At 31.5% G+C, this 25,487-nt stretch overlaps 3 protein-coding genes across 3 annotated transcripts; 2 read left to right on the top strand and 1 right to left on the bottom strand.

The window, feature by feature from the left end:
• Positions 1 to 6,230: 6,230 nt before the first annotated feature.
• Positions 6,231 to 11,667, top strand: LOC125826346 (endoglucanase 6-like). Its single transcript, XM_049505653.1, has 9 exons — positions 6,231 to 6,607; positions 6,701 to 6,913; positions 7,384 to 7,584; positions 8,853 to 8,942; positions 9,462 to 9,626; positions 9,769 to 10,053; positions 10,176 to 10,524; positions 10,711 to 10,797; positions 11,022 to 11,667. The coding sequence occupies exons 1-9, from the start codon at positions 6,413 to 6,415 to the stop codon at positions 11,312 to 11,314; spliced, it is 1,878 nt and encodes a 625-aa protein (XP_049361610.1). The 5' UTR covers positions 6,231 to 6,412; the 3' UTR covers positions 11,315 to 11,667.
• Positions 11,668 to 12,619: 952 nt separating this feature from the next.
• Positions 12,620 to 14,977, bottom strand: LOC125826762 (protein phosphatase 2C 51-like). Its single transcript, XM_049506099.1, has 3 exons — positions 14,162 to 14,977; positions 13,530 to 13,635; positions 12,620 to 12,909 (listed from the first exon to the last, which is right to left on the bottom strand). Exons 1-3 carry the CDS (start codon positions 14,975 to 14,977, stop codon positions 12,620 to 12,622), a joined length of 1,212 nt encoding a protein of 403 aa, XP_049362056.1.
• A 4,842-nt stretch (positions 14,978 to 19,819) lies between these two features.
• On the top strand, positions 19,820 to 25,242 carry LOC125826980 (F-box/LRR-repeat protein 3). Its single transcript, XM_049506333.1, has 6 exons — positions 19,820 to 20,016; positions 22,148 to 22,302; positions 22,472 to 22,689; positions 23,436 to 24,045; positions 24,502 to 25,023; positions 25,111 to 25,242. The coding sequence occupies exons 1-6, from the start codon at positions 19,847 to 19,849 to the stop codon at positions 25,221 to 25,223; spliced, it is 1,788 nt and encodes a 595-aa protein (XP_049362290.1). The 5' UTR covers positions 19,820 to 19,846; the 3' UTR covers positions 25,224 to 25,242.
• The last annotated feature ends 245 nt before the right edge of the window (positions 25,243 to 25,487 follow it).

A 25,487-nucleotide genomic window follows, 5' to 3' on the forward strand; every position in this document is an offset into this window, starting at 1 on the left:
TTATGCTGATTCATGAATTTTATTTAAGACGTATGAGTGCAAGTATTTTATTAGTATGGTTCGAAAACTTAAATGTGTTTGAAACACTTATATTCTTAATGCAGGATATTCAATTAATATCTACAAGTGAATTTTGTTCGTTTTTCAACATTTTACACTTGTTCGACTAATGTTGAGCAACTAATTAAGTATTATTCAATATATATAATGAATATCAAACGCTATCTATGAATGATAGGAACTATCTAAATATTATAAATTCTTAAACAACAAACAACAAATTTTACTATCAAGAAAAAAATTAAAAGTTCACACAATCAATTTAAATTCCACTAGAATATTTGCTTTTTAAGGCAAAAAATCGATTAGTGAATATTTAAAGACACTTTTGAAACGATTTGTCTTGTCACTTCATTTACTTTGTTTAAGTACATGAACTCTTAATACTATGAGCTAAAAGAGAAGTAAAGAATATTGATTTCTAAAGTGATTTATCTAAGTTCTTACCTTCATTATACTGATAATAATAGTAATAATAATAATAACAACTTAATAAAACATGATTAGAATATATGTCACCCCTTCTAATAGAAAGAAAAAACAAATAACCTAACTTTTATTTATTTTATTTTTTCACTTGGTATTCGATATTTATGGCCCGACTAAATTAGAATTCTTGTCGAAAAATTCTATATTGGGATAAAACGCTTTCAAACAAAGGCGACTCTCGACTCTGTACATTATAAGATGATTCAAATATGAGACCTTTAATTAAAAATAAATAAAATAACACACAACTTTTACTCTAATAAATTTGGTATGACACAACATTAATCATAGTGCACTTGTTCACATTCCTTTTAAGGACCTCAACTGTTCACATTTACAAAACATATAAATGCTAGTAACAATAATAATATAACAAGTGTACAACTACAAGTATATTTTATATATATATAATTATATTATTTATAATTAATGATATACTATATAGTTTTTCATTCATGAAAAAAATTCTCATGTGATTGCTTATCTGTTTTCTGAACCCTTAATGTATCCCAAGACAATTTTGTTTTATTATTTTGTGTTGCTTTCACATACTTCACATGGCTTATTTCTCTAGATTTAATTTCATATGATATATTGGAATTTATATATATAGGAATTTATTAGGAAGTTTCTTTAATAGTAGAAATTGATAGACTGTCCTCGTGCACACATGATATAATAAACTTATCATAATCTCTACGTAGAAAATTTATTTCTAACATACAATTACATGTAATGCGCGAGAAGTAATTATGAATCGATTAATAGACATGGTAATAGATCAAATCATGAATCGTAACGAGCATTATAATTGATTTTTTACGAAGGCTTTTGTGGATTCTGAAAGTTCGTAACATTAATCTCATACAATTTTAGAGAAGCTAGCGGTGAGTACATTCCAGGATTGAAGCGCATGCAACCTATACTGACTACACTCATACTAATTTTATAAAATAAAAATTAGATATATGCAATATTTTCGGGTCAAAGGAGAATTTCTTTTGATATTGTGGTTACACATTCAGAATTTCATCACGAGACATAAGTATGTCATTCTCTTCGTCAAGAAATATTGAGCAGCTTATCGCCTGATTAGCGCTAAGTCGTCCTAAAATGGTGTCGGGCAGAGGCACCACTATACCTCTTAATGAATCAAATGATCCTTCAATCTTCGTTTGATTCCAATTGATTGACATAGACCTTGAGATTAGCTCAGTTCGTTATTACTACATACAACATTCTTTGCCCCATACTTTGAGATGCTCCTCCCCGGCCCCGCCGATCAAGAGTAAATAATGAAGAGGTTGAATTCCATTTGAACTAAAGTAAATAATTATAAATACTTTAAAATACTAAATTTTCAAGCATTATCACAAAATTTATTTTTTAATATTTTCAAAAAACAAATTGGATCTACAATTAACAAGCTTCCACGCAATAGCTCAGTGGAACAACTAAGCATTTTATACGAATTGAAATTCCATTGACATATATAAATAAATAATTAAATAATTACTTTATTTTGAAGACAGCATTAAATGCACCATAAAAAAATAATGAAAAAAAAATCAGAAACTTCCCGGAAAACATGCCATTTTGAAGTACTTGTAGATTTATGGTAGTGTTCAATTATAAATTAATGTATTTAATTAAATTAAGTTAATTAAAAATAAAGTACAAAATACATTGACCAAATAGAATGAAATTAAAAAAAAACGTATTAATGGGGAACTCAAATTCCAAAGTCCAAGAATAAGTCAAATGATGGATGCATAATATCTGGATTAATTGCAAATTTAAGCAACATACCCACTTAGAAATTGTGTTTTAATTAAGTTGTTAATTAATTAAATATTTGCAAATTTGTATTATTAAATTGGACAAATCGCTAAAATTCCGCTGCTATTTTTCCCTCTCTTTGCATTAATTGCAAAAGTCATTTGAAATTTGAATTTATTGTAGTTTGTAAAGCCAATTTGAATGCATATATATAGTGTATATGCTCAATATTCAAGAAGTTTGGTACAACTACAACTAAATAATAAAGAAAAATTATTACCATTTTTTTTATAATAAAGAAAAATAGAAGGTACACAAAAGTAATGGGATCACATACGAATATGAAAAAGAAAAAAAAACTATATATACTTAAAGCAAATGAGAATGATATACCAATAAACCGAAATTCGTTTAAGGCGTAATTTGCAATTTTAATTCAGACAAAGCTTCAATAGTTAATTTTGAACTCATTCTTGTAAGGTGCCTAACTTTCTTGTGTCACGTGAGATTTAAAAAAATAAAATCAACATAAAAAGCACGGTGACTTGACGTTATTCTCACTTTCATTCAATTTATTACTGCAATCTATTCAAGACTCTAAACTCAATAATAACAACTCAACACGAGTGTTGTGCTATAAAAACACGAGTTAATCCGTGTGCATACAACATGCTAATTTGTAAATATACACATGGATTAACTTATCTTTATTGGTTCATTAACTCATCATTCAAAAGAAAAAAATAATATTATTTTCATAATTTTAACTAAAGTAAAATTTTAAATGCTATAAAAAAAAACCCGACAAATAACACACCGTCGTAATTAAAAATTTTACTTGCCAATTTTGCCCTTTCCCCATTTTCACATTACCACCGACATCTTCCATAAATTTTAACCTACTACTACGGCGCCGGCGGGTCAAATAACAAGTGGCATTTTCGTTATTTCTCTGAACCGTCTGCCCTTTTTCACAAACATCTAAAACTTTAATAAAATAAAATTAAAAAAAGATGAAAAGAAATATAAAAAAGGAGTAAAATAAAATGGGGACCTATACTCGTGTCTTTTACTTCTCAACCGCAATTAACGGCAAGTGTTGATAGATGAGCAAAATCTTATTTATTTTTCTCCTTTTATTTTCTACTTTGTGAAAAGTAATAAACTTTTTTTTAGCATTTAAGTTATATAAATTGTCAACATAATCCTTTTAGAAATTATTTAATAATTTTATCACGTAATAACAAGTTAAATATCATGTTTATCGGATTACTATAATAGAAAAATGAACGATTGACGTAATTCAGCCTTAAAAACAAATTTAGCAGATTGGAGTCCAACTAAATCTGGATTCGTGTCGAAAAGCCTTTTATTGAGGGGTATAGTGCTCCCTATAAAAGACGACATCATATCTAAGAGACTCAAACTCAAGACATTTGCTTAAGAATGAAGAATTACTTACAATTCTACCACATAATTAAAATTATTCTTTTCACTAATGTGAGATTACTATATCTCTGACACATCTATATATGCTAGATAAAATTGTCACCGATATGAGACTACTAACTCCGAAAGCTGATTCTAATATCAATGATAAGAAAATAAATTTTAAACCAAACTTAACTTTGAAAGCTAGCTTAGAGGGGTGAAAGTTATCCAAACATATAAGTAAACAAATTATATAAATTTTTTTAACACTATTATATATAGCACCAAAACAAAAACTCATTTTTTACTCAAATAACCAAAAAAAGAAATAGCAAAATAATTAAATAATAAATTGGGGACCTATTCTCGTGTCTTCTAGTTCAACCGCATTCAACGGCCAATTTGGTTTATTTTGTACTTCTAAAAAAGTGAAAACTTTTTAATTAAATACTAAAAATATAAATAAATAAATAAATAATTCTATGAAAAGTAATGAGAACAAGAAATTTAAAAGCACGTCACACATAATAACTCAAAAAGGCAAAAGCTCCGTGATTACCGGAAAACGCCGGTTATGTAACGGTCACGGCAAGTTTAGCAACACACTAATTACTTAGTAGAATGTTAATGACGTGTTTTAATTAAGGATTAGTCAATTTTGATTTGTTTAGTATTCTTACGAGTCAACTTCTTTGTCATTGACTCAAAATTTCTAGTAAGTTATGACATTTAATTGATGAATTAGTTCCTAATAAAATGCACTTTTATTGGTCGTTTATTATAATTGTTATATTAATTTCGTTATCTGTTATAGTCTGATACATATAAATAACTAAAAAGACAATTTCATGGAAGAAAATGCAATTTTAGTAAATACTGACAATACAGAGTTGTACATCACATCTTCATATATTTAACAAAAAATTTGAATAATTTTATGAAAAGATTGAAACATAAAATACTAAAAGGAGCAGTTAAATCTCTTCACTTTTTGAGCTAAAAATTAGATAAAAATGCAAATATCAACATCATTGGATAAAATAATTAAGGTAAAGAAGCAACAAATTGGATTTTCCTTTATATGTTTCAATATACCTAACAAAAATCCAAACATTAAAATCGAAGTGAGGAATTATCAAACAAATTTTTTTTAAAAAGTAGATTGTGATGCACTAGTGAATATTTTATGTAAATGGTATATAATATAGACTATAGATTTGAATTTTAGGAATATATATTTATAATTATTTACCTATTATTATAATAATATAGCAAATGCATGATAGTCTAAAAAGTATTGACTTAAAAACTACAAATATGTCATTCTATGCGTATGCTCGGCGAAAATTATTAAGTTCAAAGGCGAATGTCGAGTGTAAGTTCGAATTTAATAATTTTAATTCATCACTAAATGTTTTGCAAATATAATATTTCTTTTTTTTTTGGGATCTTTTTGGACTTTATCTTTGACTAAAATATTAATTTTTCAACTTGGTAAAAGAAAAATGTAAAAACTTGTACAGTGTTCGAATATATTTCTAATAAGCATTCCATTTGGCAATGCCATTTTTTTTCCACATACAAAATAGTAATGACTCTTTTCTACCTTTTGAATTTTGTCCATATGTTTATAGTTTTAGGATTATTCATATTTTTGTCGCTAGCAAATCATTTCGTATTTTCTTGATATTAGTGAAGCTCTCATGCAAAATGTATGAATTTCACGTGATGACGTGAAAACTAAAGTGATATAAAAGTCCAAATTTACCTCACGAATACTTTTGAAAAGGTTTAAATTACTGTATGAGATAGTTTAGAGCTTTGTTAGAGTCGTGACAACTACGAGATAATTTGCACAATGATAAAAAAAAATCAATGTACCTCGATTATCATATCATTTGTTGTTTTTACTGTTCCTTGTTATTTTGAATGCTAATTAATGCTTTTCCTATTTGTTATGCTCGTTTTACTTCTATATTTCTTTTACAAACAACTTTAATATGCTTTACTTGAGTCAGAGATCTTTTGAAAATCGTTTATACATTTTATCTTTTCAGATTTTGTAAGTAGAATTACATTGAATATGTTACTATAATTGTAAACCTAATAATACTACACTAAATTTTGCAATTTCTTTAAATACAACTCCTTATATTAAATGAGACATCATCATTATTTTTTTTATTAATAGTGTGAAACATAGAACATTACACAGACATTTTTCTAAAACTCTTTTGACTATTTAATTTCTTCTTTACAAACACTTTTTTTTTTCTTCTTTCTCCTTTTAGTAAATAAAATTTAATTTAATTTCATCTTGCCCCTAAATAGTAGAACCAAAGCACATGGCACTATACCCCTACCATTTTTCTCCATTCCCACAAATTATTTTATTTTTTTAAAAAACCAATTTAAAAAAACCATTAAAAAAATAAAATAAACTGCATTAATTTTTTTTTTGGCACTTTGTCTTCCCTCCACCATATATACTCCTTCAACCTCTCTTCTCCTTATGCTCTCAAATTTCATAAACTTCATTTTATATCAAAGGGCTTAGTTTATCAGTAAGTTTTTATCTGATAAACTAACCAGCATTGCCCATTACTTGTAGTTATTTGTATACAAAACAACAGATCTGCAGAGTGAACAAAAAATGAAGGGTTTTGTTGGTTCTCTGGTTTTTCTGATTATTCTTGTTGTTCCAGTAGCATTAGCTGGACATAATTATGGTGAAGCTCTGAGTAAGAGCTTTTTATTTTATGAAGCTCAGAGATCTGGGTATCTTCCTCATAACCAGAGAGTTCAATGGAGGGGTAATTCTGGACTTAATGATGGAAAAGCTAATGGGGTATGTAATAAAATTACTCACTAATTAACTATCTGTTAGTTGTAAATTGTTTGTAATGAATTTGAATTTTGAATTTTGAATTTTTTGCTGTAGATTGATTTGGTTGGAGGGTATTATGATGCTGGTGATAATGTGAAATTTGGTTTACCCATGGCATTTACTGTTACAATGTTGTCATGGAGTATTTTGGAATATGGTAGACAAATGGCTGCTAGTGGTGAACTTAGCCATGCTATGGATGCTGTTAAGTGGGGTACTGATTATCTACTCAAAGCTCATCCTGAACCTTATGTTCTTTACGGAGAGGTAAAAATTTATCCGCACTCGATTTTTATCGTTTAATCATTGTATTAGAGTGAGTGAAAGTTCTAATACAAGACTGACGGTCTCCTTATATGAAGTTGTTCTGTTAATGGTAGATGTGATCCTTTTTGTTAGTTCATTTTCGTTTGGGCTCTCGATCACATCGATGGTATTAGAGTGAGTTTCATATTTAAATTGATATAAATATCGAGTGCGAGTAATCACTTAGCTAGACACTTAAGTGGAGTTTGTATGTAAGGCGAGTGAGAATATGATTTTGCTTGTTTAAATAATATTTTTTGTTATGTGTTTAAAGTCATTTTCAATGGAATAAAAGTGTCTTATTAACTAACTAACTAATATTTTATTATAATAGACATAAAATTGGACCAAATGGAATGTTGATTTGTGTAAATTAAAGTTTAATTTGGATTTAGTGGTTAATTAACTAATTTTAATTATGATTATGTTAGGTGGGAGATGGTAATACAGACCATTACTGTTGGCAAAGACCAGAAGATATGACTACATCAAGAGCTGCTTATCGAATTGACCCGAACCATCCCGGGTCGGATCTTGCCGGTGAAACAGCCGCCGCCATGGCGGCTGCTTCCATCGTCTTCCGTCGTTACAATCCGGGTTATGCTAATGAGCTCCTTAATCATGCACATCAGGTTAATTAATTTTTCATTAATTATGATTTATTATTCTAATTATGATTAATTTAGGAGTAATAAATTGGCTCAGTCTTCAGTGTGTAGACTGTAGAGTGAGAAAGAGGTGTAGGTTAGTTAGGTGTTGGAAAAAGTGCGCATGTTAGTGAGGGCCCCGAGTAAATAGGCAGTTACGATTAGCTCAGCTTTTTTGTCGGTATAGGTTAGTTGTTGTGGCGTAATTTATTACTCTTAACGCCCTTCTATGCTCGTAATAAATAAATCCTCATAATAATAAAATATTTTAACCGGCGCAAGTTAGCAGTAAATTTTTTTGACCCATTTTTGAAACTTGTGATTTGAAAATATAATTAAAATATGAGTATTAACTAAAAAGGTAGTTCAATTCACAAATCATTTATTTTCACACATGATTTAAAAAAGAGTCGCAACCAAAGAATGTAGTTTACACTTTACATACAAGCATTTATGACATTAACTAATATATGTAAATTAAAAGTTTAAAGTTAAATATGACGTTATTTTCACACTATCAAAGATTCTAAACTTTTTTGTTGGAAAAAAAAAACTTTATTTTATTCGTTCCCTCAAAATTACTCAATAAGAATAGTCTTACGACATTGTGGGTCTTGCCCTACCTTTTTAACAGGTAAAGGATCCATGTGCATTGAGTTATGTTAGGTCAAGGCCCATATTAGTTACAACTATTTACTTACACACTAATGCTTACTTCGAGTCGAGATTTTATCATAAATAATTAAGATAAAATAGTTATTAAATATAATAATAAGTTCTACTTACACATAATTCTCCTTTGTAATACAAACACGATTCCTTAAAGGAGCGGTTTTTCTTTTGATGGATTTTTACATACAAATGAATTAGTTCGGATCAATTTTATTTTTTTTCATTTTATTACAATGTGAAATAATTAAATTTGAAATAATAATAATATAATTTTTACCTGCCGGTATAAATGTTAGCAAAAATCTTTCGGAGCAACAAAAGGATCATGGTGGGGTCCAATAGATTATCCGTCTATCACGGGTAGTGTGTTATCAACCGTCTGATTACTACTCGTTGAATCTCAGCCGTACATCTACTTTTATGATTCTTAATCTTAGCTTTTTCCACGTGATATGTATTGTCGGTGCAGTTGTACTGTACAATCACACAAAGCACACCCTTCTTCACGTAACAATATTTTTTATTTAGTTCCTAATATACCCTTGTCGTTCTGATTTAATTACGTCATTTGTTGTTTTCAGCTGTTCGAGTTTGCTGATAAGTATAGGGGCAAATATGATAGCAGTATTACTGTGGCCCAGAAGTACTACCGATCTGTCAGTGGATACGCGGTACGTGATTATAACTCCTTTTTTCGAGTTAATAAATCCCTCGTTAATAATTAATTAAAGTATATTATTACTTTCAATTACTTGAAATGTGCACGTTTGATCATTTTTGTTTTTATGATGTATTCCACTATGTACTTGTTCATGTGTTATTGAAATTTGTACAAAACAGTCCACATATAACATATTTTCTATGTGAAAGGATTAAAAGTGTACGTTTTAACGAAGTGAAGGTTAAATATGTTATGTCTTATATATTACAAGGTCTAAAATCAGAATTTAACTATAATTGAGTGACTAAAAGTGTTATTTTAGAATTTTTTTTGTTTATCATTTTTGCTTTTTACAGGTTTTGTTTGTAAGTTGTGAAATTCATTAATTAAGTGATAAATATTACTAATTAACTTACCCTCCATCTTTAATTAGTTTGAATTGTTTTAACATATAAGTTGAACGAGTAGATATACATGTCTTACACGTGCAACGTGGCAACTAATTTTTGGTTATTTTTTGTGGTTACAGGATGAATTACTATGGGGAGCAGCATGGTTATACAAGGCATCAAACAATCAATTTTACTTGAATTATTTGGGAAGAAATGGTGATGCCCTTGGTGGAACTGGTTGGTCTATGACTGAATTTGGTTGGGATGTCAAGTATGCTGGTGTCCAAACTCTTGTTGCTCAGGTAACAAAATAAAAATCCAATCTTTTGTTGTCGTACACGTGTCGAATCATCCAAAATGTACTACTTTAGGAGGATTGAAACACACCTGATGACATTTTTGAAGAGTCTGAGCGATAAGCTAATTGGTATTATATGTTGGCAGTTCTTGATGTCTGGTAAAGCTGGTCATAATGCACCTGTATTTGAGAAGTACCAGCAGAAAGCAGAGAACTTTATGTGTTCATGTCTTGGAAAGGGTGACAGAAATACTCCGAAAACTCCTGGAGGTCTCATCTATAGGCAAAGATGGAACAATATGCAGTTTGTTACTAGTGCTGCATTCCTTGCCACTACTTATTCTGACTATTTGGCCTCTGCTGGCAAATACCTCAAGTGTTCTTCCGGTTCTGTTTCTCCGAATGAGCTCCTCTCATTCGCTAAGTCTCAGGTAAAGATATTAACTTTGATAGAGTGCTACAAGTCTGTATTATGACGATTCATCATAAATTGAAGCATGGAACTAGCAATGTGTTCTTGGTGAACTAATCATCATGTTTGATGTTGTTATAGGTGGACTACATTCTTGGTGACAACCCGAGAGCAACAAGTTACATGGTGGGATATGGAAACAATTACCCGAGACAAGTACATCACAGAGCTTCCTCCATTGTCTCGTTTAAGGTTAATCCTAGTTTTGTTAGCTGCCGGGGAGGCTATGCTACCTGGTATAGCAGAAAGGCGAGCGATCCTAATCTCCTTACTGGTGCTCTTGTTGGTGGACCTGATGCCTATGACAACTTTGCTGATCAAAGAGATAACTATGAGCAAACTGAGCCTGCCACTTACAACAATGCTCCGTTGATCGGTGTGTTGGCAAGACTTCATGCTGGTCACAGCGGTTACAATCAGCTCCTTCCAGGTACATTTTAGTGAATTAACATCTTTATATGAGTTTTCCGAGGATTCATCATAAAATAACTAGCTTTAGCTAGCCGTCCCAACTACAACAACTTGCTTGGGATTGAGACGTTGTAGTAATAACATCTTCGTATATGTCATTTAGTTGTATGTTACAAAGTTTTATGCTGATAATTTTTTCTTACAGTTGTTCCTGACCCAAAGCCAACGCCAAAGCCAGCTCCAAGAACTAAAGTAACTCCAGCTCCAAGGCCAAGAGTACTTCCAGTCCCAGGTATTTTCACTTGCTATTCGTATGTCAATGTATTATATCGACCAATTCTAAATATTGCCATTAGTCGAGTTTCTATCAGAAACAACCTCTCTACCTCCCAAGGTTAGGGGTAAGGTCTGCGTCACACTACCTTCCCTAGACTAGACTTGTCGTATTACATTGGATATGATGTTGTTGCAATAGTAAAGTTTCGATGGAATCTAATCAACATGTGTATTTTGCAGCTAATGCTCATGTTACTATTCAACAAAGGGCAACTAGTTCATGGGCTCTGAATGGGAAGACTTACTACAGATACTCAGCAGTTGTAACCAACAAGTCTGGAAAGACGGTTAAGAACTTGAAGCTCTCAATAGTCAAGCTCTATGGTCCTCTCTGGGGTCTAACAAAGTACGGTAACTCGTTCATCTTCCCAGCTTGGCTCAACTCATTACCAGCTGGTAAAAGCCTAGAGTTTGTGTACATTCACACTGCTTCACCTGCAATCGTCTCCGTTTCAAGCTACACTCTAGTCTAGAAGACATCAAGAAGTTAAAAAAAGGAAGTGGAAATGAAATGCTCACACATTTTTCTTGTGGTTCTAATGTAAGACTTGTGCAGCTATACTACTACTACTACTACTAAACGGCGGGGTCAAGCAAGTCCTTTCATCGTTCTTTTTTCGTTCTCTTGGAAGTTTGTCTGTAAGTTTCAACGTCTTGTTGGTTTGCTTTTGATTAGGACTTTAGATAACGACGTTTTAGGTTGATAATGTGGAGAAGTCGGAGGAAGAAAGGAGTGAAGAGACGAGTTTATACAAGTGCTCATCCTCTTTCTCCTCCACTTTATATATATACACATAGTGTTTGAGAAACAGAGAAAAAGAGTGAAAGGGGTTGTGAAGCAAAGAAAGTTTTGCTTTTTGCTTCTCTATATTATTATTATATCATCTAAAGTCTTCATTTACCTTTGTAATTTGAATGCAAGTTTGAAATGATCCTAATCAATTTTGCATTTCACTTTGTTTTTTTTTGTATTGTGATGTTGTAAGCTTTGTTCAAAGAACAGTTTAGCAACTTGTAATACACCATTTCTAATACTAGATTTTGGCTCTACTTGTTGATGCCATTTGAATTGTTTCTCTTGAGCTAGGGTCTATCAGAAACAACCTCTCTACCTCTGAGGTAGGGTAACAAGTAAAGTAAGGTCTGTGTAAATCATCTCCCTTGCTCCATCTTGTGGGGGCTTATACCAAATATGTTGTTGTCAATTGTATTCCAAACACAATTTCTCTTTTATTCATATCTTATGAAAGACAAGAGGCGTACTCAATACTAAATTGACAAGTTTTTAGTACTATGTGTATTTTCTGCATATGGTCTCTAGTTCGAGTTTAAAGGCATAACAAGTCTTGAATCCATCTCTGATTATGATGAAAGACTAATGAAAGTCCTGATTAAGAAACCCTAATTATTTATACTAGACAAATTAAGTTGTTGTGATGGTACCTCTTTACATCAAAAAAGACATTTCACAACATCGCGAGACTGATCGAATCTACCATCCGATCCAGGAGATCTAATCAAACATGAGGCACCAATTTTTTTTTACAATATGACATGAAGAAACCAAACATTCTAGTACATATACAATAAAGATTGGTGTCATCAAACATTAAACCAATCTAAAACAAACCTCTTCTCCAACTATATACAAAACATTGGACTTAACCAACTATTTTTGTCACTCAACTTGGCAAATAAACTAGTCACCAAAAGTGAGAACCAACACAAACAAACACTAATTTGGTGAAAATTAAAACAAGACAAAAACTTTATTAATACTATTCACTCATTTTATCAAGCTCAACTACTATAACACTAATATTGTCTTTACTTCCCTTAGCAATAGCCAACTCGGCTAAAAGTGCGGCGGTATCCGCCGCACTGTCTCGTTCGGGGAACTTCCTCCGAATCTGTCCGAGACATTTTCTCGCGACGTCGCACGTTACCTCGTTGGACACAACATCCCATAAACCATCTGTGGCAATTACTATGAATTCGTCCAATTCGTTACGTTTGTACACTGTCACTTCTGGCTCTGGTATCACAAATGGTTTTAGACAATGATCACCTGTTTAATTGAAACAAATTCCAATGATTTTTTGAACTAACAAGAAAGTATGTTACAAATAAAATGATGTCCAACTTTTACATGGATCGTTTGGTACGCGAAATAAGATGAAATATACGTATCAGAATTAAGTCTAAAATATATATGATGATTGAATAGAATTATATTTGTCTACTAAATGCAGTATAACGTCCAACTTGAGATTATTTTGTCTTATCTCTCATGTGGGATAAATTAATTCAATAATTATAATTTCAAAATAATTTAGTTCACGTGTCAAATGATTTTGACGAGGGAGCAACACGTGTCAATAATGCCTTCAATGTAGCTAGTCCAAATTCCGACAAGTGTCACCAACCTACAAATGGACCAATTGTTCATCGACACTTGTTTCAACTTATGATGAGTGTCTCCCTCCGTCTCAGTAGTGTTTTTACCTCGGACACATTCCTTAAGAAAATTATTCACTTTTTAAAAAGTTAAAAAAAATGTTTAATTATCTTATCCTTTAATTAAATGTTGTAATAATAAAGGTGAAATAAGTATAAAATATTAAATTATATCTTAAATTTTTTAAACTAAACAAGTAAAAATAAACGAAAGTGGATCAAAATGTGTACCTATGGATCTTGAAGTAGCAAGGATTCCTTGAACTCTATAACCATTCAAATTAAGAATTTTACCACCTGCTGCTTCTACCCTTTTCTTCTCATCTGGTCTATCAGGCTACATTAAAAAAATTACACATGCACAAATAAATTTGAATAATATTGATATAATTTGAACCTATTATATGATAAAAATATGTAGTATATGTCTTGATTTCAAATAACTATATATAATTTTTAGACTATCAGTATATAGAAATTAAATTTTTGTGACTCGATAAGTCCTAGTAACAAATCATCTAAGGGTGATGGCAAAAGATGCATATACTCTTAACCACCAAACATAATTTAGGTGATAGATCCTAAATTTTGAGTTTAAATTATGAAAATAAGGAAATTTTCTAACTAGTCATTCGACACATATATAAATTAGTTAGTAAATGTAAAGTACGATCGAAAATAAAGTGAAGTGGAATTGTTGTAAAGGAGAATGTCTCTAGAAGTGATGCGTGCTGCTCTGATTCCATGTAGTGCTTTTGATTATTACATGAATAAAGTGCGTTGATTTTTGATCTATTGCGTTCCTTTCTTCTTTTCTACTCAGATCTACAAAAAAATCATTAAAAATTAGAAAAATGACTTACCTTATGGTCATTGGACAAGGGTATAGCAACACCACGACTACAAAGTATAGCCCTACAATTGCCACAATTAGCCACCACTATTTCTTCTTTCCCCACCATCACCACCACCGCCACAGATCCCACCGTTTTCCTTCCATCCTCAAATCTACCCTCTTCATACCCTACTGTCCTATTCCCTTCTCTCATAACTTCATTATCCATCTTCGAAAAGCACATCACCATCACTTTTTCCCAATCCACCTGCTGACTACTATTACCCCTATCATTTTCATCAGTATCATTATCATCATCATCATTATTATTCATTAATTTTCTCTTAGCGTTTAATAATTCCTCCTCGAGTACATAATCTAAACGATCACGACATGCCTGTGAAACCCTAGACCCTCCATGACCATCATACGCTCTGAAAAACACAAACTCATTATTCGCTATTTTAATCGACGCCTTTATAGCGTCTTCCATCACTCTCCTCCGTCCGATCATCGATATACATTCATATTTCAACTCTATATTATCATGTTGAACTTTAACAACAGTACTACTACTACCCATCGAGCTCGACTCGATAGCATTAGTAGTAGTAGTACTATTAGACGAACTTTTATCAATCGGTTCATTTTCCCTTAGGCGAAAACGTTTTTTAGGGATAAAATTCCCGTCCTGATCTCGATAAGTTGAAGCTGCGCCATCTTCATCGGATGAATTTGTAGAAGTCATGATACGTTGTTGAAGTTGTTGTCTTTTATGGTACGATTTAAGAATTCTTTTGTGAAAGACATCTCTTGGCTTATTATTTCCTGGATCTGATACCATTATAATTCTACACTTAATAACAATAATAACACTATATGTTATAATATTATTGGTAGTATATTTTTTGGTACTTGATGTGTGTATATAATGTAGTAGGAAGTAGTAACCTTGAACTAGACAAATGATAGAATTTTAATACAAAGTTTGCATTATGGTTGCGTAGGGTGGTGGGAGTGAGGGGTGGGGTGGAAGAAGCAGGAGCTAAAAAAATAATCAAGTGGCTTAAGGGCTGTTTGGTTAATGGCAAGTTATACATGATAAATAATGCATGAATTATTTTTAAAAATAAAAATTACACGTTTTGTTTGTTTTTTAAAGAAAAAACTGCTTAGCATAATTTGCCATTTTAATTCTTTGAATCTTTGCATGAAATAGTATGCAAATTCCTATAATTATATGTGACAACAAAAATGCCAACCAAACCATACATATAACAATTAGACATCTATGATGTAGCAGAAATTTTCTATAACAACATTTTATATTAACATGATTATATTATATATAATTGATTTTTATGTTATATTATATTAGATGTTCTCTTTAATTGTAAATTAGTAAAAAAAAAATGGGAAAATGATCTAAAAAATACATTAACTTTGGCCGAAATTGTTGTTACGATACCAAACTTTATGGAAGACCTTTTACCCCCTACACTATTTAATAGTGTATTTTAAAGGCATATATGTGCCCACATGGACACATTACTATTTAAAATGATGCAATATTTATGATGTCCACGTAGGCACATATATCCTTTCCAAAGTTTGGTATCGTAATAGCAATTTCGATCAAAATTGAAGTATTTTTCAGACCCTTTTCCCTAAAAAAGATACAATTAAGATGGTAGGGATAGGAGCGGATCCAGAGTATTAGCTACGAGCTCGGTAATTTTTGTTTGAGATTCTGAATTTATAGTAAGAAATTCTTTATATATATTGAATTATTAATTTAAAATCTAAAAATTTAAAAAGATTAGAATTTTATACTCATAAATTTTAAATTTTAAATTTTAATTTTGTCTTTAATTTTTTAAAATAAATATCTATTTTTGCAACCAAACGATGCCTTTTAGGGGAATATGTCATTGGTGACAAAGAGGGAAAGGTGGCAAGGTGAGATGACACGTATATGCACTATTTGCCTCTCATATTTACACGTAGCAATTACAAATTGCGGGTGTTCGACGTTCGGCTGAATATATTATTTTCGTATTTTCTCTATTCACTTTTACTCGTCATATTAGCGTTCGACTAAATATATTATTTCCGTGTTTCATCTGTTAACTTTTCAGATAAGAAACTCGTACACTTAATTAACAGCTCAATTTTAAAACTAAGAAAATTAGAATATTTTGTTGTGTATTTTTATCCTTCACAGACACAATAATAATATATTCATTATAATTTCATACATAAATGAAGTTTGAAAATTTTAATACTAGCCTTATCTCCAACCTTATAAAGGTAAAGATCGAGTGTGTTTTCGATAGACTCTAGCTTTGAATAAGTTTATCAAAAATCAAATACATGTATGTAACATAAATACAATATCAAAAAAGTTTTATTGAAAATAACTAAGAAAAAAATATATATAGTAATAAAAAATAATACGATAATCGAAGTAAATGAAATACCGCTATATATTTTCTGATTTTTAACTAAACAATGTTTTCAAATTTTTCTTTTTTTTTTCTAGCAAACTATATTTATATTTTTCTAGTGCAATATGGACCTGAAGTTCAATATCCAATAAAATGTAGATCAATATGCTGATAATGGATGATTTATGAGTTTTTGAAGAAAAAAAAAGTTTGATATAAAAAAGAGACAACTACGTACTAAAGTTATAATTCTTGCAAGAATTTCTCAAATCGTTAGATAATATATTTAATATTAATCATCATTTTTAGGAGTTTACTAAATTTTAAATGAATAAATAAAAATAAACGAAGAAATAAAATGTTATTTTTATTTTTGGGAAGGTTCAATTTATTATTATTATATGACAGACAAGTGTGAATTTTGATGAAGAAAATTCAGCAAACTTATATGAAAATTGGTGCACCTAATTTCGTGTCACTCTACCTTAAATCCTGTGGACTATACAAGCCACTTGCTTATACTAAATTTTTCTAAATTTAGTTTGATGTTCAAAAAAACAAATTTGCTATTGTCATTCCCAAACTCAAATTGACCACTTGTTCATATTTTATCTTATGTCCCACCTTATGCAAAATAAAATTGAGTGAATAGTTGCGAGTTTTATAATAGCTATTAGTATTATTTTTGCGAGTTTTATATTTAAACTATCTCACTTTAGAAAAGATGAGGCCATGAACTACCATGAATTCGTTGTGCTATGTAAGTTCATTTTTATGAGTTTTTTTTTATTTTTCACGCACCTCTCAGTATATCGTATATTCGATCAAGGTCTTTTTAATTTAAATGAAGTTATAGTAGGAGAGATGGAATATCGGGGGAGAGGTAACAAGAACACATAATAGTTTAGGTATAAAATTTACAAAATAATAATTATTTAGTTATTTAACAATTCTTTTTTTAAAAAAATGATTATTAATTAGTATTACTTTAAATCATTGTCTTTTCTAAATCTTTTATCTATATAGACGGTTTATAAGTGAACTAATGAATCAATGGGGTTGCATTTGTTATCTTTATTGAGTAATTAAGAAATAAAATAAATACAAATAAAATGTGAAATAGTTCAAGACGAAATAGATAAAATCAAAATTTATATCTATTTTCAAATCAACTTCAAGAGTATTTAGAATCCAATATAAGTAGTACTAAAATAAAAAGATTAAGCATGCCAATTGCCATGAAAGGATTAATACGACTAAAGATTCTTGGATTTTCAACAAGAAATAACTTTTTAGAAATATATTTGAAAATTTTTTTTTGTTCGAAATTCACATTTTTTTTAATGATCATCATGCTAGATATGTCATGGCACAAGTGGATTTTGTATGGGCAAGGATGTTATTGTTTCCCTTTAAAGATGTAATTTTACGTGTCTTAGAACTGATTTTATTGATATCAGAATAATATATTTTTATTCACTTTAAAATAAAAATAAAAATAAATATTCAAATCACCTGTTAGATTAAAAAAAAATCTGAACAAACATAAACAAAAGAAGAAACAACTACTCCAATGAAGAAATGAAAGTGTTGTTATTCACAATGAAATTATAATTAATGATAAATATTAAGGACTAAAACTAAAGTATGTTTGATATTTAAGGAATTAAAAGAGGCAATTTTTCCTTTTTTATATAAATAATATTTGATTCGATATGAAGTTCGATTTTACGTTAATTTAATTGAAAAATATTGCATCAAAATCTAAGATTTGAGTAGGTTAATATGTCTAAATTGTTGAAAATTTTGGAAGTTGTAGAAAAATATACAATGGAGTCAAATAAAAGAAATATATAGATGTAATTTTCCATTTATTTACTTAAAATAATTTGTCTTTATTTTATGCCCATCACAAATTTTTGAATTCCAAAATAGTCTTCTAAAAAAGAGATGAATAAGTTGGAGACTACTTTTTTAAATACGACGTAATACATTCGTATATATATTATAGAAATAAAATAATTTGTGCCCTCTTTGTTTTACTAAATTTGATTTTTGGGTGGGGTATCATCATAATAACTAGTACTAATATAATAACTATGCATGGATTCGTCCACATCCTTACTGGAAGTTTTGGGTTCAAATTTTTGAATATAAAAAAGAAATTAGTATTGATTCAATTTATATGAACTTAGTAATTTTCATACAAAACTTAAAAAGTATATCAAAGAAAAATTTTTAATTTTTTTTTAGTAAATAATAGATTATGAACTCACGACTATCCATCCTTGACTAATGACTACACATTATCTTAACTAGTAAGAGATTTTAGAATTGTTGGTATAATTATTTGTTTTTATTCCACTCTCAGCTAAAATTATAATATTTTTAAAAGTTATATATTATATATTTCTTAGGATAACTTTTAATTCATTAGAAAGGAAAATTTATGAGACATTAGATTAGAGTGAAAGGAACTTGGATGATTTGGTGCCTTGTTTTTGTGTTTTTTTTTTTTTTCAAGATTTAGTGGATTACTTTTATATTCCTTAGGACTTTTATTTAGATGATTTGAGATACTTTAATTCAATACATAATTAACAATATAAAAATTTTCTCTTTTAATATTATAGTCTGTTAAATAAAACGATTTACATAATTTACTATAGTAAAACATGTAAAAATTCAAAATTTGTGTCTTGCCATCATTTATTAACAACAAAGTTAACAAAAATCTAGGCAAATGACAATTTCCTTTTAGCACATTAAAGAAAAATATTTCACTACTCCTAATAACTAAACCCTTTGACATTTAAGTTCTCAAAGTAGAATTGCTTGGTGCAAATTTAATTAGCTCAACTTGATAAATAAATATATCATACACGATATAGAGTGTTTAACTTCAATATAAGAATTTTTAATACGAGTTGAAACTTAATCGAGCCTCAATAAGAATACGAAATACTTGACGAGATTTATTTTTGAAAAGAAACTTCTAAAAGTATTCAGCGTGAATTTAATTAGTCAAGCTTGATAAATAAATGTATTAGATACGACGAATGTGTTTTAATTACAATATGAGATTTTTTAATGTGAACTTAAATTTAGTCGACCTCAATAAGAATATGAAACACTTGACGGGATTTTTTAAAATAGAACTCAATTGAATTAAAAAAAAAAAAAAGTCTTGCTGGACAAGTACTTTTGGTTTTTGTTAAGACTTACCAGTTTTCTTGGAAACTCCGATCAATTTCCGATCTGAAAAAATGGATAGCCAACTGGTTGAGATGTGCATGAAATCGGCGACGGAGAGCCTTGACGCCGTCGAAGCGTGGCGGAGACAGCGGCGGACACTGGAAATGATGCCTTCTCACCTCGCCGAAGCTCTTCTTCACCGTCTTCTTCGCCGTCGTCTCCTCTTCCCGTCTTTACTCGAGTATTATATCCTAATTACGACTTAAATCTTTTTTTTTTCTTTCTGTATGCTTAATTAAATTTTGCACTGTCCTGTAATTAGCATCATTTGATTTTTCAGTATACTTAATTACTCTAATTTGCCACTGTCCTGAAATGTGATTTTTCATAATCTAGCAGTTATGGAGCAGCTCAAGTTGTAATTAATGTGAATATCGAGAAAAAATGATCTTACTGTTTTAGAAATTCCTGATGCTGCATAGCAACAGTTTGCAAAAGTCAAAATCAATCTGTGCATAGTTTGATTTCAAACATTTGGTGAGATTGATAGTATAAAAGGGAAAATGGCATTGATGATTTTGTGTGTAGATAGTTTAAAAGGGAAAATGGCATTTAGTGTGTAGATAATTGATGAACAAAATGGCATGTGACAAAACTTAATAGAAAATGGGAGAATAGAAATAATGAGTGTATAGATGCAAGTGAAAGAGTTGCATTGCTTGATATTTTGGTCATGGCTTTTTGTTATATAGGCGCTCCAACCAGAGGCGTATGTAGCATTACAGTTAGGGGTTCAATCGAACCCGTAACTTTTGACGCGGAGCATAAATTTATGTGTAACAATTTACTAGAATCGCAATTAATAGTAGATATGAACTTATAACTTTAAAAATATAATGGGTTCAATGCTAGTAATCTTAAACTTGAACTAATAGAGTTTAAATCTTGGATCCTAATCTGCCTCCAACCTTTGAGTCTAAGTTTATAGAAAGTTTATATTTGCTTAATGTGGTGGCTGGCAGGGGTGGACCCATGTACAGACTACCGGCTGCTCGATCACCCATTGTCCCCGAAATAAATTATTTATATCTATATAAAAACTGCTCGAAAAAAAAATATATTAACCCAATAGAACCCAGTGAACCAGAAACCTAATGGGTGCTTTGGTAGGGTGGCTTGTTTGAAGGCAGTATTTTGGGGGAAATAAGGGTTCGATTCTTAGGCGATATGATTGTTTTACAAGTCCGAGTAATCTTTAACTGATTTTTCCGTGTTCCTTATTTTTTTACTTTCTTTGTTAACTTAACTTTCAGTTTTTATTTCCTTTATGTTTATGTAATTTCTTGTAGCATAGAAAGAGAAAAAAATCAGCGTTCAATCACTTATCTTACTTTTTGTTGCAAAGAGTGAAAAAATTATTTATTTATTTCTAAAAATAATGGTAATATTAATCATAATTTTTCTAATTAACTTTCTAAATTATCACATTTAAACAGTTGTGCACTTATAATATGTCATTTGTAGTAACTTTATATCAAACGAAGTGAGCACCGGCGAGCCAAAAATCCTGAATACACCACTAGTGGCTGGGTATTATAAAGCACCATATTTGCGTTGGCCTGAGTAGAAGACATATATCTTCAGGATATTGGTCGTGCAATGATGTAAAATGCTCTTCACATCCTTGAAACTGCTTTAATATTTTTTTGGATCTAAATAGATCAATACTTTTTGTTAATGCCATCTAGCTCTAACATCAAGAAAGCTTTAGATTCATTTTATGTTTCTATTATATATTTTCTGTGGCGCTACGAGGAGGGAGGGTGGTGTGTGTTGTGGTTCAACTTTATTGCTTTCTTAGTGAAATGAGACTCCTAATGTAGAACTTCTGTGATGCAATGATGATAGTAGTATCATCTTATTATTTTTATATCTAAGAATCGTCTTAGCGATGTGATTGTAAAGCTGATGTTTTATCCTGCGGGGTGGCCCAGTGATTTGGGCTTGGGACTTCCATGTTGGAGATCTCATGTTCGAAACCCCTTGCCAGCGAAAGCAAGGGGTTTGCCTTCTGGGTTGAGCTTGTTGCACTGGGCTTGCTTAGTGCGGGTTACCTCTCATGTGTGGTTTGCGAGCTATTGCATAGGAGCGGGGGTTTTACCCTGTGCGCACTCAAAGGACAGGACAGCGGTTGTGGGTTTTCCTTGCATCAAAAAAAAAAAAAAAAACTGATGTTTTCCCATAATCTTACTAAATTCTTCAACAATGTGACATCAAAATTTATTGTCTGCTTAAGCTAAGGACTTCTTTCTTCCATGTGTTGAATTCTTACATTATCTTCTCCAGAAGCTGATATATATTTTCTTGTGCAGAGTGTTTAAATTTTGTGTCGACGGGATCGACTTAAGGGGAGAGAGTTTTGTGGATGCAGAATGGATGGCATATATAGGTGGTTTTGAGCACTTGCATTCTCTAAATTTATCAGATTGTAACAAAATTAACAGTTCAGCCATTTGGGCTATTATAGGTAACCTTAAATTGACCTCCAATTTTCTTTTGATAAATGTGACTAACCTAGCTAAGTTTCTGTTATATTCTCCTCTAAATCTGTTATTTCTTTGTTTTTAGACGTAGTTCACAATTAATTATGACACTTGAAATGTTTACTTATAGAGCTATGTTATTGTTTTCATCAGGAATGACAAACTTAAAGGAGCTTGACCTCTCCAGGTGCTCGAAGATTACTGATGATGGAGTTAGACATCTAACAACTATCCCAAGTTTGGAAAAGTTGTGGATTCCAGAAACAAGTGTCACAGCTGATGGTGTGATACTCCTGACTTCGTTAACCAACTTATCTTTCTTAGATTTGGGAGGCCTGCCTGTATCTGATTCGGCTCTGTGTAATCTTAAGGTAGACATCTACTGTTCACACGTCTTTAATATCTTGTCTTTCTTCTCCCCACCCTTTCCTTATGGTGTAACCAAGGCGTATTTCCTCTTTAACCTTGGGAGTGTTAGGTTGAGAGTTACGTGTGCCATGCCGTATTTCCTCTTTAACCATGGGAGTGTTAGGTTGAGAGTTACGTGTGCCATGCCGTATTTCTCTTTATTCTATGTTTTGTGTCCTATCCAGAGAGAATACATATGCATACTTATTATAGATATCCAACATTACTTGCCACATATATAGCCCGTCCACGAACTAGCTCTTTGTTTGCAAATCAGGGAAAAGAAAGAAGGGGAAGCTTGAAATTTTTCGCTTCTCTTTTTTATTTAATCAAGAGAAAAAAAAAATGGAGGAAAAGCTTGAAATTTCTCCTCTTTTTTGATTTGCAGAAAAGGTTGAAAGGAAAAAAATCAGTAGCAGAGTAGTGAGATTGCTTACCATTTGGGAGCACTTCTTTTGATTTTGAAAGAAATCAGCTAACAGTTTTTCTTTTTCCTTTAAAACCAATCAAGAGGATAGAGCACAGCTTTCCTTCTTTGATTTACTTTTTCCTTGGTTACAGAAAAGCACACGGTGAGAAAAGATGCTTTAAGCTTGGCGTACTCACTAAACGAAACTGTTATTGATTGTTTTTTAATCATTTCGTCCATTACTTATTTATAATGTTTGAAATTTTTCAAGATCAATGACACGTTTTATGGTTCTGGAAGGTTCTCAGGAAGCTACAACATTTGGATATTTGGGGGAGTGTAGTATCAAACAAAGGAGCATCTCATCTTAAATGGTTCCCGAAATTAAGTTCTCTGAATTTGGCCTGGACCAAGGTCACTATGTTGCCATGTCTGCCTTCTCTTGCATGCCTAAACATGAGCAATTGTACAATACATTCCATATTCGAAGGAGAAGGGCAGAAAGCTCTTCTTACAAAGCTTATTCTGTCTGGAGCAACCATAAAGGATGTCTCTGAAGCTTTCCTACACCTTGAAACATCCTCCCTCTCTCTTCTGGATCTTTCCAATTCATCTCTTAATTCGTTCTGTTTTTTGCCATATATGAGAATGATATCAGATTTAGATCTCAGTGGTACATCTGCAGGAGATGAGTCAGTTGAACACATTGCATTTGTAGGTCAAAATTTGCGTCATCTAAATCTCAGCCGGACAAAATTAAGCTCTGCAGGACTGGGAACCTTAGCTGGTTTTGTTCCCAATCTTGAAACTTTATTGTTATCTTACACAGCCATTGATGATTCTGCTATTCCCTTCATGTGCATCATGCCTTTGCTAAAATATATCAATATGAGTGGTACAAATATCAGAGGTATGATATGCTCTTCTCCTCTATATTTCCTGTACTTCTTTAATTCAGTTTTTTTTTTGTGGTCCCCAATTTCTCTGTAATTGGAAACTAGATAGCTGTACAGGATGCTTAAATACTTGAAGATAATACCATGATATCAGTGTGTATCCCACACTCTAGGCTAGACTATTACAAGGTGAACAGACCCTGGTAATTTGAACGAGTAACTTTTGGGGAAGTAATCGATGAATTGTCGAATCAACTTTGTGGTGAAAATCATTTAAAATAAGATCAAGTTGAGCTTGAAATAAATTTTCAGATTTGTAAAATGCCCTATCCAACCAAATATTAAGTAGAGTGGAACTTGAAGTAGCAATTTGGTTGCCTATTGAGGGAGATATTTTTCCTGTAGGGTCAGAATAACATTTGTCTATTCCCTCTTTATTCACATTGTTGGTTAATCTACCACAATGTCAGGTATTTCCAATGAGGTGGACTCTGATCTTGATTGTGTTTCGTCACTGTCCGGGTTGTCTACTCTTGAACATTTGGAGAGATTGGATTTGGAGGAGACTCGAATCAAGGATTCAGCTTTGGCTCCTTTGCCGAGCTTTCGTAAATTGAGCCATTTATTTTTACGGAGTGGTTCCCTTGCTGACACCACTTTGCATCAGTTGTCATCTATTACAAGCTTGGTAACCCTGGGGATTCGTGATGGTGTGCTCACTAATACCGGGCTCGATGTGTTCAACCCTCCACCACCTATGCAGATTCTTGATCTCAGGGGTTGTTGGCTGATGACAGAGGATGCTCTGTTGTCATTTCAGCAAAGGCATCCTCAAATTGAAGTAAGGCATGATCTTCTTAGTATTGCATTGGTGAAAAGGTTATCTGTTAGCTCACCTTTGTCCCAGGCGACACCACGGGCCAAACTATACATAAACAAGAAGGGAGGGTCATCAACATCTCCCCTTAGATCTATCAGAGACGGTTTTCTTGGTAAGGCATTGTCAAACCTATCTTGGTCTAAAATACGCTATTCTTTTTCCTGTCTGACATTCCTTCTTTTCATTATGTGAAAACTAGATCAAAGATTGAAGTATACCAATGAAGAACTACTTGCAATGAGGTTTGACTCTACCTCTATTTCCAGAGACAATGTTGTTCAGATACCTCACGAGTTAGCAAATGATGGATAATTTCTTGTATTCTTCTCATGTGCGTATTCTATTACCTTTCGATAGTAGTTCTTGAGTTTCTTTTTCAATGTCAAAATTCTAATATTTCTTTTTTGAATGATGCAGTGAGTAACTCAGAATGCTAAATGTCCAGGCTGCTGTAACGTGCCATTTGCTTGTTACTTTTTATGTGACCCTGATTACCACCCGTTTTGAAATACAAGGACAAGACTTCCTATGATAGTTCTAAAGCTCCCAAATGCTGGAATTGCATGGGAACTTCGA

The sequence above is a fragment of the Solanum verrucosum genome, unplaced genomic scaffold (assembly GCF_900185275.1).
Source record: "Solanum verrucosum unplaced genomic scaffold, falcon-dt-bn FXZP01000060.1, whole genome shotgun sequence".
NCBI classification, from domain to species: Eukaryota; Viridiplantae; Streptophyta; class Magnoliopsida; order Solanales; family Solanaceae; genus Solanum; species Solanum verrucosum.

Bases quoted from the DNA above. Each gene is read 5' to 3' on its own strand.
- LOC125826346 (XM_049505653.1), top strand. From the start codon at position 6,413: ATGAAGGGTTTTGTTGGTTCTCTGGTTTTTCTGATTATTCTTGTTGTT. The intron at 8,943-9,461 runs GTACGTGATTAT...TTGTGGTTACAG, and splicing joins GATCTGTCAGTGGATACGCG to GATGAATTACTATGGGGAGC. The intron at 10,525-10,710 runs GTACATTTTAGT...TTTTTCTTACAG, and splicing joins TTACAATCAGCTCCTTCCAG to TTGTTCCTGACCCAAAGCCA.
- LOC125826762 (XM_049506099.1), bottom strand. From the start codon at position 14,977: ATGGTATCAGATCCAGGAAATAATAAGCCAAGAGATGTCTTTCACAAA. The intron at 13,636-14,161 runs GTAAGTCATTTT...TTTTTAATGTAG, and splicing joins CCTTGTCCAATGACCATAAG to CCTGATAGACCAGATGAGAA. The intron at 12,910-13,529 runs GTACACATTTTG...TCAATTAAACAG, and splicing joins TGCTACTTCAAGATCCATAG to GTGATCATTGTCTAAAACCA.
- LOC125826980 (XM_049506333.1), top strand. From the start codon at position 19,847: ATGGATAGCCAACTGGTTGAGATGTGCATGAAATCGGCGACGGAGAGC. The intron at 22,303-22,471 runs GTAACCTTAAAT...TGTTTTCATCAG, and splicing joins AGCCATTTGGGCTATTATAG to GAATGACAAACTTAAAGGAG. The intron at 25,024-25,110 runs GTAAGGCATTGT...TGTGAAAACTAG, and splicing joins TATCAGAGACGGTTTTCTTG to ATCAAAGATTGAAGTATACC.